Source organism: Musca domestica, unplaced genomic scaffold (genome assembly GCF_030504385.1).
Source record: "Musca domestica strain aabys unplaced genomic scaffold, Musca_domestica.polishedcontigs.V.1.1 2, whole genome shotgun sequence".
NCBI classification, from domain to species: domain Eukaryota; kingdom Metazoa; phylum Arthropoda; class Insecta; order Diptera; family Muscidae; genus Musca; species Musca domestica.
The window spans coordinates 34,031,777-34,049,949 of NW_026712249.1; the positions used below are offsets into that span (position 1 = coordinate 34,031,777).

The 18,173-nt window shown below is 36.1% G+C and overlaps 1 protein-coding gene across 1 annotated transcript in view; it reads left to right on the forward strand.

Annotated features, from left to right (window-relative positions):
* LOC101891318 (galactose mutarotase) overlaps positions 1-18,173 on the forward strand; it is a 53,454-nt gene that overhangs the window by 25,328 nt on the left and 9,953 nt on the right. The window contains exons 3-5 of the mRNA XM_059122112.1: positions 5,157-5,530; positions 10,214-10,461; positions 10,723-10,825. Coding sequence (XP_058978095.1) covers positions 5,157-5,530; positions 10,214-10,461; positions 10,723-10,825 — 725 coding nt within the window. The remainder of the gene's footprint in view (positions 1-5,156; positions 5,531-10,213; positions 10,462-10,722; positions 10,826-18,173) is intronic.

Consider the following 18,173-nt stretch of genomic DNA (forward strand, 5'->3'; position numbering starts at 1 on the left):
CTCACCAAAATGGTTTTGTACGCTTGTAAACAATACAGGGTTGCCCATATTCGACGGACCCATCTGGCAACGCCATAACTTTTGAAAGAGATGTCACATCACTTAATGACATACCGCGTTTGAACGTCAGTCCAAGCAGATTTTTACCATGAACCAATACACGGCACGTGAGCGCTCTGAAATAGTTGAAATTTACATTCAACAGAAGAAGTCAATTGTGAAAACTCAACGTGCTTTTAAAACATTAAAAAATGTGAGAAGTGCGCCTTCTAAGAACACCATTAAGCGTTTATACGAAAAATTTTCGACTGGTAAGGCTCTTTCTAATCCGAAGAGGCCATATAAAAGTCGACCAAGGCGATCGACCGAGAATATCGCCGAAGATGACGAGCGATTTTGGAACAAAATTATCATGTCCGATGAAGCCCATTTCACATTGAATGGGACCGTAAATAAGCAAAATTGCCGTTTTTACGCCACTGAAAATCCTCAGGAGATTCAAGAAGTGCCTCTTCATGACATAAAAGTCACAGTTTGGTGCGGCGTTAGTGCGAAAACGGTCATTGGGCCGTCATGGGTCCGTCGAATATGTACAATGAGCTGTCACTGGAATAATTTTAAGAGCTGTTGGAGGAGTGGCTTAGAAATGACAGCAGTCTGAAGTTGGTTGCAGATTTTTCATCTCACCCTGTATTAACTATCTTCTAGATCGATCTGGTTTTTTAACACTATATTGTTGAGATCACTAAGCACATGGTCGAGGTGTTCTGGCGTTCGAGTGAGCTGTTGTCGAACAACACCTTTCTTCACTAACTTGCCTCTCAATATCATAAGACAAATCCTCTAACATCTTGATCTTCCTGATTCTTTGTCACCATTTTCCTGCACCTCGACGTGCCCCTCTTGAAGACTATATACTCCCTCGGAATTTAAAAACAATACTGCTTAGACCAAAAAATAACCACTGTGACCACCAATGTTCAAGCGTTGACACCATAAAGACCATTTCATAAATACTTGGTTGGCAACCAGTCATCTTAAATGTCTGATGGTGACGATGAACATAAAGTCAAATAGTCAATTTTTGTTTCCACCCTCTAAACGTTTGCAGTTTTTTGTTTGCTTTTGCTACCACTTGTGGATCTACTATTTTTTCGTATTTTGAGGTCTGGTGGTGGTAAGAAAGCCAAATGGCATGAAGGAGGCGGAGACGTTATGACAGAGGAAATAACACAACATCAAACTGCATCATGCCAAAGCCAATAGAGCCCCTTCTCCGCTCACCGCCCACCCAAAGGAGGAGAGAGAAAAAAGTAGCATATTTTTCTGTTACACTTCAGCAAACATAAGTGCGGAATGCTGGTTTGCTTGTTTTTTTTTTTGCGGTAAACGAGTGACAAATTTCAACTTTGATGGCATTTAGAGGGTTAGGCAGCAAATTCAGGATAGCGCAAATATTTTTAAGGATTTATCAGGATATATTTAATAAATTATTTTATTTAAAAATTTTAATTCTTGGGCCATTTTGAAATTTCGTATTCTTATTATGGCTGGTATATGATTTTTTAAGGACGTTTAAGTTTATAACATATTTGAAGCATGATGTAATTAACGGTAGTTTTTTAGTAAACTTTCACCTTTCAGGTTAATTATATTCTCAGGCCCTTCAAAGGCTTATATCGCCTGGTCTCCTATGAGAAGACCTTCCAGTCTCCCAATGTATATTCCCTATGGGCATATATTATTGATTTTAAGGTCACATAAATTTAGGATTATTGAATCTAACCTCCCGAATTATTGTCCCAACTCCGTTCCATGTTGGTAACAAATTCATTGCTTGCTTGTGTATCAGGGCTGTTGCAAGAAATTTCACGAAGAGTAAAAATAATTTTTATGACACAGAGAGAGAGCGAGTTCATTTTCCAGCCACCATTGTTTGTCATGGTTGCCGTGGCCGTTGGTGTTGATTTTGCTACCGTTTTGATTTTGTGCAGCAGCAACAACAACCCAATCCCAGCAACTCAAACACACATTCATTCGAACATATTCTCTTGCTCTTTTCATTAAACTCTCACCCACTTAGACAGTCAACCAGCCAGTCACCCAGCCAACCAACAACAAACGATGACGACATGGTGAACGTCATCATCGCCATCATATTGTCGTTCACATCGTCATCGTCAAGTTTTACAATGACCACTTCCGTTGTAATGGTGTGAGACAAACAAAAAACAAGAGCCCGTGGTTCTCGGCATTCCCAACCCGAACACGAACACCACCCAACACCAAACCACATCCAACATTCTTTCATTTTGTAAGCACTGGTCAGCGGAAGGGGGAAGGTTTTTGTTGCGAACCACTTGTTTTGTTGCCTTCTGGAGATTTGCAACATTACCCCCGGCGGCAATTTCAACAGAGTTGCAGCAGCGACAGTAACGACCGCAACCCTCCGCCTCGCCTCCATGAAAATCCTTGCACGAGAAATGATTTGTAAACGAGCAAAACGCTGATGTTGGAATGAGTTCGTTCCCCATTTTGGGTAACAAAACTTTTTTCGTCGACGAAAAATAACAGACTAACATTGCTTTGCAGTGAATGCCAAATTTCTAAGATTTCCTTGTAGTCAGATGTCGTGGGTGCCGGTTTTAAATGTAGAGCGAAATGAGTGCACACACACACAAGCTCCCATACCATCATATAGGCTTAATTTCAGAAATGAAAAGCGGGTAATGTTTAAAATGCTGCTGTCATAATAATTGAACACGTTAGACATAAAAGCAAAACATATAACAACGTTGAGGCAAAACATTTATGAGCTCCCTAAGAAAAATCACCCAAGAAAGGTGCTAATTGAAGTTATAAAAAAAGTCTGCTCAGAGAGACGCAGAAAGTCTTCTCATAGAGGAGCTAAAGATCTTTAAACGAAGAGCTAAAGGTTTTCGCCCAGAAAAGCTAAAGGTCTTCTCCTAGAAGAGCTAAAGGTCTTTTCCTAGAAGAACTAAAGGTCTCCACCTAGAAGAGCTAAAGGTCTTCTCCTATAAGAGCTGAAGGTCTTCTCCTAGAAGAGCTGAAGGTCTTCTCCAAGAAGAGCTGAAGGTCTTCTCCTAGAAGAGATGAAGTTCTTCTCCTAAAAGAGCTGAAGGTCTTCTCCTAGAAGAGCTGAAGGTCTTCTCCTAAAAGAGCTGAAGGTCTTCTCCTAAAAGAGCTGAAGGTCTTCTCCCAGAAGAGATGAAGGTCTTCTCCCGGAAGAGCTGAAGGTCTTCTCACAGAAGAGCTGAAGGTCTTCTCACAGAAGAGCTGAAGGTCTTCTCACAGAAGAGCTGAAGGTCTTCTTACAGAAGAGCTGAAGATCTTCTCCCGGAAAAGCTGAAAATCTTCTCCCGGAAGAGCTAAAGGTTTTCTAACAGAAGAGCTGAAGGTCTTCTCCTAAAAGAGCTGAAGGTCTTTCCCTAGAAAATGTTTCTCAGAGAAGATGAGAAGGTCTTCTCCTAGAAGAGCTGAAGGTCTTCTCCTAGAAGAGCAGAAGGTCTTCTCCTAGAAGAGCTGAAGGTCTTCTCCTAGAAGAGGAGCTGCAGATCTTCTCCTAGAAGAGGAGCTGAAGATCTTCTCCTAAAAGATCTGAAGGTCTTTCCCTAGAAAAGTTTCTCAGAGAAGATGAGAAGGTCTTCTCGGAAAAGAGCTGAAGGTCTCAGAGGAGACGAGAGGTTTTTCTCCGAGAAGCTTTAAAGAAGGTCTTCGTACATAAGACCGAAAGGACTTGGCATATAAAAACGAAAGGACTTCGTATAGAAGACCGGAAGGACTTCGTATAGAAGACCGGAAGGACTTCGTATAGAAGACCGGAAGGACTTCTTATAGAAGATCGAAAAGGACTTCGTATAGAAGACCGGAAGGACGTTGTATAGAAGACCGAAAGGACTTTGTATAGAAGACCGGAAGGACTTCGTATAGAAGACCGGAAGGACTTCTTATAGAAGATCGAAAAGGACTTCGTATAGAAGACCGGAAGGACGTTGTATAGAAGACCGAAAGGACTTTGTATAGAAGACCGGAAGGACTTCGTATAGAAGACCGAAAAGACTTCGTATAGAAGAACGGAAGGACTTCGTATAGAAGACCGGAAGGACTTCTTATAGAAGATCGAAAAGGACTTCGTATAGAAGACCGGAAGGACGTTGTATAGAAGACCGAAAGGACTTTGTATAGAAGACCGGAAGGACATTGCATAGAAGACCGGAAGGACTTCGTATAGAAGACCGGAAGGACTTTGTATAGAAGACCGGAAGGACTTCGTATAGAAGACCGGAAGGACTTCGTATAGAAGACCGGAAGGACTTCGTATAGAAGACCGGAAGGACTTCGTATAGAAGACCGGAAGGACTTTGTATAAAAGACCGGAAGGACTTCGTATAGAAGACCGAAAAGACTTCGTATAGAAGAACGGAAGGACTTCGTATAGAAGACCGGAAGGACTTCGTATAGAAGACCGGAAGGACTTCTTATAGAAGATCGATAAGGACTTCGTATAGAAGACCGGAAGGACGTTGTATAGAAGACCGAAAGGACTTTGTATAGAAGACCGGAAGGACATTGCATAGAAGACCGGAAGGACTTCGTATAGAAGACCGGAAGGACTTTGTATAGAAGACCGGAAGGACTTCGTATAGAAGACCGGAAGGACTTCGTATAGAAGACCGGAAGGACTTCGTATAGAAGACCGGAAGGACTACGTATAGAAGGCCGGAAGGACTTCGTATAGAAGGCCGGAAGGACTTCGTATAGAAGGCCGGAAAGACTTCGTATAGAAGGCCGGAAAGACTTCGTATAGAATACCGAAAAACCTTTTTTCAAAAGACGACCCCATGCTCTGGCAATTGTGATGCTTTAATAGATCTAGCTGATGTTACCATTTGCCTAAAGAGCAACTCACTGGTATTTAACTTTCCTGAATTTCTCAGAAAATTTTCTTGAAAAACTGAAAATGTAACCGAATAAACTGCAGCCAATTCACGTAGATTGAATGGCGAAGTTTTCCGCCTGGCCAACAACAAATCATTCATATTGCCCATATGCATGCATCTTGTTTTCGCATTGCTTCCAATCATTTCCTCTGAATTGCTTTTTTGAAATATTCTCCACTCTTCTCCCATTTCCAGGTTATCAAACGTCAACAAATCCATATTTTGGTGCTACCATTGGCCGTGTGTGTAACCGTGTCGGCCATGGCCGTTTCCCATTGAATGGTCAAGAGATACAGGTTTCTCGTAACATGAACAACAAACACCAATTGCACGGCGGCTTTATTGGCTTCGACAAAGTCCACTGGCAAGTGGTGGCCCAGCATCAAGACGGTGTAACACTTCAGCATTGTTCACCGGATGGCCATGAAGGATATCCGGGCGAAGTAACCGCAACAGTCAAAATCTCATTGACCGAGGACAATTGTCTGCATCTGCTGATGCGGGCAAAGACGACCAAAACAACGGCTGTCAATATGACAAATCATTGCTATTTCAATTTGGCCGGACATGTAAGTACAAATCGATGGATGGATGCTTGGATGGCATTCGCATTACGTTTTCAGATTAAGGCATATTTTTTCCGGCTCCCAGAAAATGACATGCAAAGGACAGTGAAGGAATGAAAGGATGCTTAGCTGGCTGGCTGACTGCCTGCCTGCCTGCTTGGCCATTGAGCACATATGTTAGAATCTCTCTCTCTGTCCTGCAATAGTTTTGCCATGATTGAGTTGAGGATTAGATTGCAACGGAACACGATAAAAATCTGTGCAAATAGGAAATGGCAGGGAATTCAAATGAAATTGAAATTGTCGGAAGTAGATGTTAGGATGTTATCGCAAAAAGGGCAAAACCTGTACACCTGTCGGCCGAATACAGAATATGTCGAAGAATTTTTCCGCATAAGGTGGTATGGGAACAAAAAAACAACAACAGCATTCTCCATGAGACTAAGATTTATGACCGGCATGTCACCAGCAATCCGAACATGTTCGAACCCAGTGCACTTAGGTGGAAGAAATGTAGCTCTCCTTGGAAAGGCACATCATGGCATGGTGTAGATCGTTGAAATTGAAAATGTCAGTTTTATAACGCCATAGGAATTTATTCAAATTGTATTAAGACATTTTGAATCAGATACAGTTTTCTTGATGCTCATTCAATGATATGTTTATGGCATGGGAAGAGAAGAGAAGAAAAGGGAACAACAAAATTGGTATATATTTGGATATTTTGGAAGATCGAACATGGGAAAGCATCTAGAGTCGTATTAAACTGAGAATCCATGACAATGACAACTTGGGAGGATCATGTTTGGGTATCCCAATAATTCTATATCCCATCCACTTTTGCATACTGGAATTAATGGCAATATCTGCTAAGATATGGATCTCTTATAGCATGAAGCACCAATAGAGCATCAACCCGAGATGTATTTTTATACCCTCCACCATGGAGGAGTATGGAGGGTATATTAAGTATAGAGGGTATATTAAGTTTGTCATTCCGTTTGTAACACCTCGATATATACATTTTAGACCCAACAAAGTATACATATTCTTGATCAGCATAAAATTCTATGTCGAACGAATTGAGATACAAGGCTAAAATTTTGTTTATTTATTATTTTTACAGTAGGCAGGTTAAATTCGTAAATGGGCCATGTAGGTCCACGTTTTCATATAGCCCCCATATAACGGTACCTCCCGATATTCGGTATTTCGATGATTTTAGCGACAATATTTACCGGAATAGCGACAATATTTACCCATATAACGGTATCTCCCGATATTGTCGTTCGGATTTTATTATTTGGTATTTTGATGATTTTAGCGACATTATTAATCGGAATTGTTCAAAATTTGGTATTTGAAGTTCGTAATGGATACTACAGCCTATGACAGAAAATTGTACGTTCAGGTCCACGTCTTCCTATAGTCCCCATATAACGACACCTTCCGATATTCGGTATTTTGATGATTTTAGCGACATTATTCACCAGAATTGTTTCATATTTGCTATTCGAATTTCGTTATGGATACTACAGCCTATGATAGAAATTTGTCTGTCTTCGTGTAGCCCCTATATAATGGTACCTCACGATATTCGGTATATAGGTGATTTTAGCTAAATTATTCACTGTTTTTTTTAAAAAAGTTTCGCATTTGAATATCGTAATGGCTTATAACAAAATTTGCCTAAGCAGGTCCACGTCGTCATATAGACCGTAATATAACGGCTACATTGGGTATTTCTAGATTTTAACAGAATTTTTAACGGATTTCATATCATTTTATTTTATTTATTTATTTCTTTTTTTTTGAAAATTGCCAAATTCGTTGCAAATGGTGGAGGGTATTCAAAGAACGGCCCGGCCGAACTTACAGCCTTAGTTAGTTGTTGTTGTTTTTTTTTGTCATTTCGATTGCTATATTTTGGGCATTTTGATGAGATTCCGCACATTTTTCGTCAGGCCCAACCTAAGAGCTTCATTACCGGTTTGAAGATAATTTTAGAATAAAATTTTTTTTTTTTTTTTGATTTTTTTTGGAAATCCCCAAAATAGCTCTAAAAGCAGTCAAAATGTTTTCTCTGTGTAATTATTAGAAAATAAGCAATGATATTCTTAAAATTCATATGTTAGTAACTAAAATCCTGTTTAAAAAAAATTAACCCCATAAATTAACCAAACATTTGGCCAATTTCATGTTATTCTCAATTAAACGGAAATCTAAACGATTAATCAACCCCTAAATCTAAATGTAGAATTAGAATTGTATCCCTTCCCTCATTATTAATGATATTAAATATGAATGGAATATGCGAAATAAATCCTTTTATGACATCACTGTGACATAATTTAATTAATGATGACAATGCCCTTAGAAATTTTTAATCCCCTAATAAAATCAATGGCATTTCAATGTAGTTAAAGAAACAGTGAGAAATAAAAATGAAAGTTTGAGTTGTAGATTCCATGAAAAATTATAAATAATGGGTAAATTTAAATTATAGATTGAATAATTTAAGGAAAAAAACAAATTAGTAGTTTGCATTGTGTCTAGTAATATATACGATTATAAAGATGATCTCCGAAAAATTCTTTAAAAATCCACGATTATGAAGCTGAAGATGGTCTTCGAAAAATTCTTTAAAAATCCACGATTATGAAGCTGAAGATGGTCTTCGAAAAATTCTTTAAAAATCCACGATTCTGAAGCTGAAGATGGTCTTCGAAAAATTCTTTAAAAATTCACGATTATGAAGCTGAAGATGGTCTTCGAAAAATTCTTTAAAAATCCACGATTATGAAGCTGAAGATGGTCTTCGAAAAATTCTTTAAAAATCCACGATTATGAAACTGAAGATGGTCTTCGAAAAATTCTTTAAAAATCTACGATTATGAAGCTGAAGATGTTATTTGAAAAATTCTTGAAAAATCCACGATTATGAAGCTGAAAAATTCTTCAAAAGTTGACTATTATGAAGATGGTCTTTGAAAAATTCTTTAAAAATCCACGATTATGAAGCTGAAGATGGTCTTTGAAAAATTCTTTAAAAATCCACGATTATGAAGCTGAGGATTGTCTTAAAAAATTCAAAAATAATAAAGCTGAAAGTGGCTTTTTTAAAAAACTACGACTTTGAAGCAGAGAACGGTGCTTGAGAAATTAAAGATTATGATCCATAAGAAATATTTAAAATTCTCGATTTTAGAACGTTCTATGGTCATTGAAATACTTTTACAAGGTATTTTCAAAATAAACAAGTAAAAATCAGTAAGTTCGGCCGGGCCGAATTTTTAATACACTCCACCATTTGGAATGAATTTGGAAATTTTCAAAAAAATAAAATTCGTTAAAAAATCTGTTAAAATTTTAAAAATACCGAATATAGCCGTTATATTGTGGTCACTACGAAGGCATGGACCTGCAAAGGCAACTTTTGTCATAAGCCATTACAATATTTAAAAACAAAAAAATCCGGAGAATAATGTGGCTAAAATAATCAAAATACGGAATATTGATAGGTACCGTTATATCGGGGCTATACGAAGACCTGGACTTGCATAGAAAATTTTTAGCCACAAGCTGTTGTACCCATTATGAATTCTAGATACGAATTTTTAATCAAATCCGGTGAATAATGTCCGATTCGATTTCGTGAACCAATATAGACATTTCCCTTCCATTGGGTAAAGAACTAAGAAGGAACTCCTTTTTTGGATTTTGAAATATTTGGTTACAATCATCAAAATACCGAATATCGTCGGGTACCGTTGTATGGGGCTATACGATATCGTGGAGCGATGTTGCCCATATTCGAACTTGACCTGCCTGCAGACAAAAGACTGCTCTGTGCAAAATGTTAGCTTCCCATCTTTGACTTGATGTGATTACAACAGACGGATGGATGGACATGGCTAAATCGTCTTGGAATTTTACACTGATCAAGAATATCTATACTTATGTCTAAAATTATTACGTATTTTTAATATACCCTTCATACTACATATGCTGGAGGATATAAAAATTTAAAATTATTTAAAGCAGATTATTAAAATATAAATTTAGTTAAAAAATAACTTTCTATTTGTGGAAAATGTTGTCTTATGGCGTATAAATGCATCGACTCTGCCCATTCGTAAGGGCATTCCTTTTAGAGCTTCAAATACATATATATTGTTAACCAGTTTATTGAGGATCCCAAGTAGGACACGTATAGATGCTTGTATTACTTCTACTGAAAGAAACATGAAATAAGATACACCATAAGAGACAGAAACATATTTTTTTCTGATAAAAATATTGGATTTATTTTTAAAGGGTTAAATATTTCATCACTCAAATCACCCATTCACAACAAAAAGTTATTACGAATTGAAATGCTTCACAAAGAAACAAAGCCCAGACAAGCAACTACGTCACCATCTTTCACTGTCCTCACAACCGCAATTGTGGCAAAAGACACGTGTCTAACAACAAAAAAGAAGTAATACCCACGTAAATCAATACCGCAACATAATCTGGAGTCATTAATTGGCGACAAAATGAGTGTTACAAAAATGACACCTGTCAAATAAAAACAGATTCTACTCCTTCCTTATTATGAAATTTGAAATACAAAGTTGGAGATGCGGCGAGCAAAAAACAAAAACACAAGAGATAATTTAATTGAATTTTATGTCTTTGCAGGCAGCTGGGAAGCAGGCCATCTATGGGCATGAAGTAATGATTAATGCCGATAAAATTACCGAAACGGATGGTGATTCAATACCCACTGGTAATTTTACCCCAGTCGAGGGAACTGTCTACGATCTGAGGAAGATGAAGAATATGGGTGAGGGTATTAAGAGTCTATTGCCCAGCCCCATCAGTGGATACGATGACAACTATTGTGCCGACGGAAATTACGATGGAAATCGTATTAATGTTATTGCCAAGTGAGTTGGAAATTGAAATTACATATTTTGGATATAATTTTCATTTCTTAAATATTTAAATTTTAATTTCAAATATTCATTGAAAAATATCAAAAATAATTCATTTTAAGTTCATTTTAAAATGACTTTAAATTTTCTGAATTCGAATTGATTCCGATATTATCATTAAAATAATATTTTTTATTTTACATATATATTGCAATTGTTCTTAATTATAATTTCCAATATTTCTCCTTAATATTTATGTTATATTTGCCGCAGAGCCCTTTATCCGCCCAATGGTAGATGGCTTGAAATTGCCAGCAATCAGCCAGGAGTTCAATTCTATACTTCGAATGGCATGCCGGATACCGAAAAGGGAGAGGTAAGTTCATTCGAATTTCAATATTTTATTATTTTACATTCAATGGAAAAAACAAACCTCTGTATTCAACTTAAATGCATTAAGAATGTATATTTTACATGAGTTCTACGTTATCGTCATCCATTATAAAAAAAAAAAACATTTCAGTTTCATTGAAAAATGGCGCACTGAAATCCTTGAATTTGAAAAAGAAAAACTTTTTTCTTGCAAAAAAACCAAGCATCAGAATAACAACTGCAGATGCAGTGCATTCATTCTTATTTATCGCATATGCGGAAAACTCCAATCAAATGAAATTAATTAAAAATCTATAATCTGCAAAGGTATGCAATGTTTTTGGTATGGTAAAAAGATACATTGGGAGGGAGGAGAAAAATACAATAACAAAATCTAGAAGAAAAGACGTTAAATTCAGTCACATCGAATTTAAGATGCCCCTACATGTTGAACATCTTTCCACAGAAATTCATGATTATAAAACTGAAGATGGTCCCTGAAGTAATCTTCAAAAATCCACACATATGAGGCTAAAATAGTCTTTAAAAAAATCTTGAAAAATCCCCAATAATAAGGGTAAAGATGGTATTTGAAAAAAATCTTTAAAAATTCAGAATAAGAGGCTTTAGATGGTCTTTGAAAAAATCTTTAAAAATCCACAATTTGGAAGCTGAAGATGGTTTTTAAAAATCCACGATTATGAATTTGATAAAGAGCCACGATTAAAAAGCTGAAGATGGTCTTTGAAAATACACGATTACAAAGCTGAAGATGGTGTTTGAGAAATTCTTTAAAAACCTACGATTATTTAGCCAAATATGGTTGTTTAAAAATTATTTAAATACCCACGTTTATGAAGCTGAAGATGGCCCTTAAACATATCCTGTTATAAAGCTGAAGATAGTCTTTGAAAAATCCACAATTATTTAGCTGAAGATGATCCTTAACAAATTCTTTTAAAATCCACCAAGATAGTAGTTTCAAAAATCTTTAAAAATCCACCATATCCATTCTAGATGAATCTGAAATTCTTTAAATATCCTTCAAAAACCGCGATTATAAAGCTGACAATGGTCTTTGAAAAATTCATTAAAAAATCGACGCTTATGAAGCTGAAAATGATCTTTGAGAAATTCTTTAAAAATCGCCAAAGATAGTCTTTGAAATATTAAAAAATTTCTTTGAAATATTTTTTTAAAACTCCACGAAGATACAGGGTGAGTAAAAAACTGCAACTTACTTAAGAATGCTGTCATTTCCACGCCACTGGCCCGACAGCAGTTAAAATTATTCCAGTGACAGCTCATTATATTGTTCATTAGTGTATAAAACCATTTTGGTGAGAATTTTCCAGAAAAATAAGTTATTCGTGATGGAATTCAAGCATGATAGTGTGATTCTAAATGTAAAGCCAAATATAGTTCGTTAGAAACCTCCAGCATTTAAATGTGATAAATCGTTTGTGTCTCGTACCATCGCTCGTTACCATGATACTGGTAGCGTAGCCCAACGTCAAGGAAGTGGACGGAAGAAAACAGCAACATCAGCAGAAATGGTTCGAAAAGTAAAAAAGCGACTAGATCGAAACCCGCGTCGCAGTGGCCGAAAAATGGCTCGTGAGCTGAAAATATCGCAATATTCCATTCGGCAAATATTGAAAAATGTGCTCGGGGTTAAGCCATTGAAATTCCAAAAAGTGCAAGAACTTACACCGCTACAGAAAGAAAATAGACTCAAAAGAGGCAAAGAGCTGCTTCGCTTGGCCCAAGGAGGTGAACTGCCGACTTTGGTTTTCTCCGATGAGAAAACATTCGTTGTTCAGCAGTTTGTAAACAAACAAAATGATCGTGTTTACTTGCCAAAGAGGTCAGCTAAAAATGTGCACCTTCGGTTGGCCACCAGAACTCAAGCGCCAGCCATGGTGATGGTGTGAGCCGCCATAACAGCCGATGGTCGCTCTCCCCTCGTATTATTCGACCGTGGCATAAGAATAAATGCCAAATATTATCACGAAAATATTCTGGAGGGTGTGTTAAAGCCTTGGGCACGCAAACATTTTGGCCGCAGACCTTGGACATTCCAACAGGACTCAGCACCATCGCACTCAGCACGCGCCACCCAAGAATGGTTACAAAATGAGGTTCCTCGTTTCATTTCCAACGCACAAAGGCCATCAAAATTTTCAAATATCAATCCATTGGACTATTGTGACTGGAGGCCGTTTGAAGGCCATAATTCGTGCCAAAAGGTGACCAATTCGAGCAAATCTAAACTTATTCTATAACTTGATGCTATTTCCGACATTTTTTGCTTTCATTCAATAAAATTAAAAAAAAATAAGATTATAGCGTTTGATTTTTTACAGTTTTATATCTCACCCTGTATTCCTTAAAATTTTCTTAAAAAATCCTTGGAGATAGTTTTCGAAAATTTATTTAAAAATCCACGTTTATGAAGTTGAAGATGGTCTTTGAAAAATTCTTAAAAATTCTTAAGAAGCTGAAAATGGGCTTTGAAAACTTCTTTAAAAATTCACGAAGATGGTCTTTCAAAAATTCTTAAAAATCCTCGGTTAAGAAGCATAAAATGAGCTTTGAAAATATCTGTAAAAGTTCACGAAGACTAACTTCTCTAAAAACCCACGAAGATGGTCTTTAAATTTTTTTAAATCCACGAAATTTGTCTTTGAGAAATTATATAAAAACTCACGAAGATGGTCTTTAAAAAATTCTTAAAAAATCCACGATTTGAAGCATAATCTACGATTATAAAGCTGAATATGCTGTTTAAAAACTCTCTAAAAATCTACGATTATAAAGCTGAATATGCTCTTTGAAAAACTCTTTAAAAATTCACGATTATAAAGCTTAATATGGTCTTTAAAAATTCTTTAAAAATCGAAGAAGATAGTATTTGAGAAATGCTTTAAAAATCCACGAATATGGTTTTTGAAAAAATCTCTAAAAGCCGCGAAGAAGGTCTTTGAAAAATTTTTCAAAAATCCACGAAGATTGTCTTTGAAAAATTCTTTGAAAATTCGCGAAGATGGTCTTTGAAAAATTGTTCAAAATTCCATGATGATGACCTTTGAAAAATTCTTTAAAAATCCACGAAGATAGCCTTTGAGAAATTAAAAAAAAAAACATGAAGTTGGTCTTTGAGAAATTCCTTAAAAATCCGCGACGATGGTCTTTAAAAAATTCTTTAAAATTCACGATTATAAATTTGAATATGGTCTTTTTAAAAATTCTTTAAAAATCCACGAAGATGGTCTTTACAAAATTCTTTAAAAAATCACGAAGATGGTCTTTGAGAAATTCTTTAAAAATTCAGGAATATAAGCTTTGAGAAACTCTTAAAAAATCCACAAAGATGATCTGAAATTGAAATTATTTTCAAACCCAAGATTATGAATTTGAATATGGTCTTTGAAAAAATTCTTTAAAAATCCACAGTTCAATGGACTTTGAAATATTATTTATAAAACACCGATTATGAAGCTGAAGATGGTCTTTGAAAAATTTCCATGAAAATTCTTATAAAATCTACGGTTAGGAAGATGAAAATGGGCTTTGAAAAATTCTTTAAAAATCCACGAAGATGTCTTTGAAAAAATATTAATAGTCCTCGGTTAAGAAGATTAAATCTTTAAAAATCCATCTTCGTGGATTTTGAAAAAATCTTAAAAATCCTCGGTTGAAAAGCTTAAAACTTTAAAAATCCACGAATGTGGTCTTTAAAAATCCATGAAGATGGCCTTTAAGAAATTCTTTAAAAATTCACGGTTAAGAAGCTGAAAATAGGCTTTGGAAAATTCTTTAAAAATCTACGATTATGAAGCGACGATTTATGGACCAAATGCTATTCTTTAGATACTTCCTAAATCCAAGTTATTGTAGCCTCTAGCCAAAACTCAAATCCAACATACCCTCTCGCTCGAGTATAGAGAGCACCATGCTACCGTTAAGAACAATGCTTTTAGCATTTCTCTGCTAAAAGTTCATAAAAGTGCAATTTATTGACCAATGATGCCTGAATTAGTGTTAACTTTTGCAATGCGTTTGCTAGGCGTGTGTTTGTTGTTGTTGTTGTTGATGTTCTTTTCCATTTTGCTTTTGTCCATTTTTGAGTGAGTACTACTGATGCCCTTTATTGCAGTTTATTTTCCTTCTGGTATGGTATGAATCCCTTTTTTCGCATTTGGCTTAATTAAAAAGTTCAACTGTTTTAACCAACAACAAGAGCAACAGCATCAGCATCAACATCACAACACATCATCAGTGGCGAGCTATGTGTTTGGCCGCAATGGAGCTATCAAAATACCCATACAACCCGACTCCATCCGTTCGACCACACACCACAGAATTCTCAGCGTTTTTCTAGATGATTACTTTGAGAAACTACCATAAATGTTTTTATGCATGCTTAAAATAAGTTTTGAAAAATGTTTTGTTTTGTTTTTTTTTCTCTCACACAGTTTTGTTCGATTTTTTTCCTCTCTCTCTCTGAGTTTTGTTTATTTTTTGTTCGTTTGCTGGATGTTTGTTCATTCGTTGAATTCTTCTTCTTCAGCTCCTGCTGTCGGTGTTGTTGCTCTTGTTGTTGTTGCTCTTGTTGTTGTTGCTGTTGTTTTATTGACTGTTTTACAACCGAAACAGCTTCAACTACCAATAATGGCAAGTACAGAGAGTTAAAAGCCAATTTTATATCCATGCAGCCATACAAATAAACAAACAAACACAACACAGCAAGAACAAACAAGCCAACAAACAAAGGTAACCACCCCACCCTATGTAATTTGCCGTAGTCTTTATTATATGATTGTGGCTTATAGCCGAATAATTTACAGTGGTGTGGAATAAGTGGATTTTTTATTATTTCTTGAGGATCATCTCAGGTACACAGTCTAGGATTTTTTTTTTGAAAGTTTTTAAAGATATTCTTTAGTTTCTTAATTGTTTTAACACCATTTGTCAAATAATCGCGGATTTTGAAAGATTGTCGAAGGATTTGAGTACCTTAATTTTTGTTTTATTAAGTTTTCATAGGATCATATTAAAGAAGATGATCGTGGAGATATTAAAAAATTTTTCAAACGCCCAATTTTTTTCCATAATCGTGGAATTGAAATTTTCGAAATTAACCCATAGTTAATTTTTAGTTAGGCTCAACATTTTGTATTGTAAGAAGTTTGCATATATATGCGATTGTTTTAAGATATTTAAAAGATTTTCAGATTCGCAATAGACGATATCAAGACCATCTCATGGTTCGTAACATGAATTTTACAAGAGTGTTTCAAAGGCCCATAAACGTAGATCTTTGGGCCATAAATTTGGATTTTAAAAGTCCCAAAAACCAATGTTAGGTCCAACAAGTAAAAACACATTAAGTTAGACCGGGCCGAACCTTAGAGCCCTCCACCTTAGAGTAAAGGAAACATTTTTATATAAAAGTATATCCTATATCGACAATTTTATACTTCAAGGAAAAATGTGGCAAAAATCATCAAAATACCGAATATCGGAAGGTACCGTTTTATGGGGGCTATACCAAAACGTGGTCCTATACATACAATGTTTCGCTATACAAGCTAGAACCCATTATGACCCACATGGACAGTTTCGTGGGAAAATGTGGCAAAAATCATCAAAATACCGAATATCGGGAGGCACATTTTTATGGGGCTATAAAACAACGTGACCTATACATATAATATTTCGCCACCGGAGCTATAACCCATAATGACCAACAGATTCCAATTTTTAGACAAATCCGTGAAAAAAAATGTGGCAAAAATCATCAAAATACCGAATATAGGGATTTACCGTTATACGTGGGCCATACCAAAACGTGGACCAATACATACAATGTTTCGCCACACGAGCTAGAACCCATTATACCCTACAAATACCATTTTTAGGCAAATCCGTGAAAAAATGTGGCAAATATCATCAAAATGCTAACTATCGGGAGGTACCGTTATATGTGGGCTATGCGAAAACATGGACCTATAATACATGCAATGTTTCCCCTGTGAAACTAGACACCATTATAGCCTACATATACCAATTTTTAGACAAATCCATGGAAAAAATGTGGCGAAAATCATCAATATACCGAATATCGGGAGATTCCGTTAGGTGCCGGCTATGCCAAAACGTGGACCAATATATCTCATTTTCAATACCAACCTTCATAGACACAAGTGTTCAATTGTTTGAAGGTCTACGTCAAAATATGTGGGCCCATTCCAACCGACGAGGCTTGTCCGCAGGCAACATTATTTGCGTCAATTGAATTTTGTACGGGAACAAATGCAAATCAATGCGAATAATCCGTTGTAAAGTGGACCGAGCCATGCCCAACTGCTGAGAACGGCGTTTTTGGGATGTTCTTGGGGACCTCTCAACACGTTGACTTTTTTTAAATTTCAACTATTTCAGAGTGCTCGCGTGGCGTGTATTGGTTCATGGTAAAAATCTGCTTGAACTGACGCTTCAAACGCGGTATGTCGTTAAGCGATGTGGCATCTCTGTCAAAAGTTATGGCATTGCCAGATGGGTCCGTCGAATATGGACAACGCTGTATATATACTTTATGGGGTCTACGATGAATATTTAGGGATGTTAAAAACGGAATGACAAAGTTAATATACCTTCCCTTCCGTGAAGGGTAAAAAAACCGCACATCCACAACCAAATTTTTCTATTTTTTTACAAATATACGACTTTTCACTGGCTTATTTCAAGGTCTGGAGGATCACAATAATGATTTTTGAGACCATTTTAATTACTGTCCTCTGATCTATTCAAGTTCGAGATTTTAAGAGCTTTTAGTAAATTCTATAATTTGATTATGCGGAAGAATCTTCTAATCACATCTCCAGTCCCACAATCGTTCAGATGCTTAAAATTTCGGTCGACAATTTTCTCAAGATTTTTATAACCATCAGGTCCATAATCGTGAATTACTTCCAGATTTGTTAAATCAACTATCTATCAAAAAGGTCTGGAATTAGATTTTAGATGTTCCATAAATATAAGCCCGTTCTCATTTTCCTATAAATATACAAAATTTCGTGGAAGCTGAATTGTACATTTGGTGTTTTACCTCTACAATCTCCTAAAAAAGTGAGGACTTTCATAGGTAGAATATAATTTCACAAATTATCTGGAGATACTACATGTTTTCTATATACGGAAAACTTTTCGTAAGTCTTTTGTAGATAAATGATCATTTATCCCCTCAAATATATTCTACCGATAAAAACATTTTAGAGGCGTTCAATAGAAGAAAGATCTTCCGCATGTTATAAACTTTGACAAGCCTTCTTGTCAGAAAACCTTTG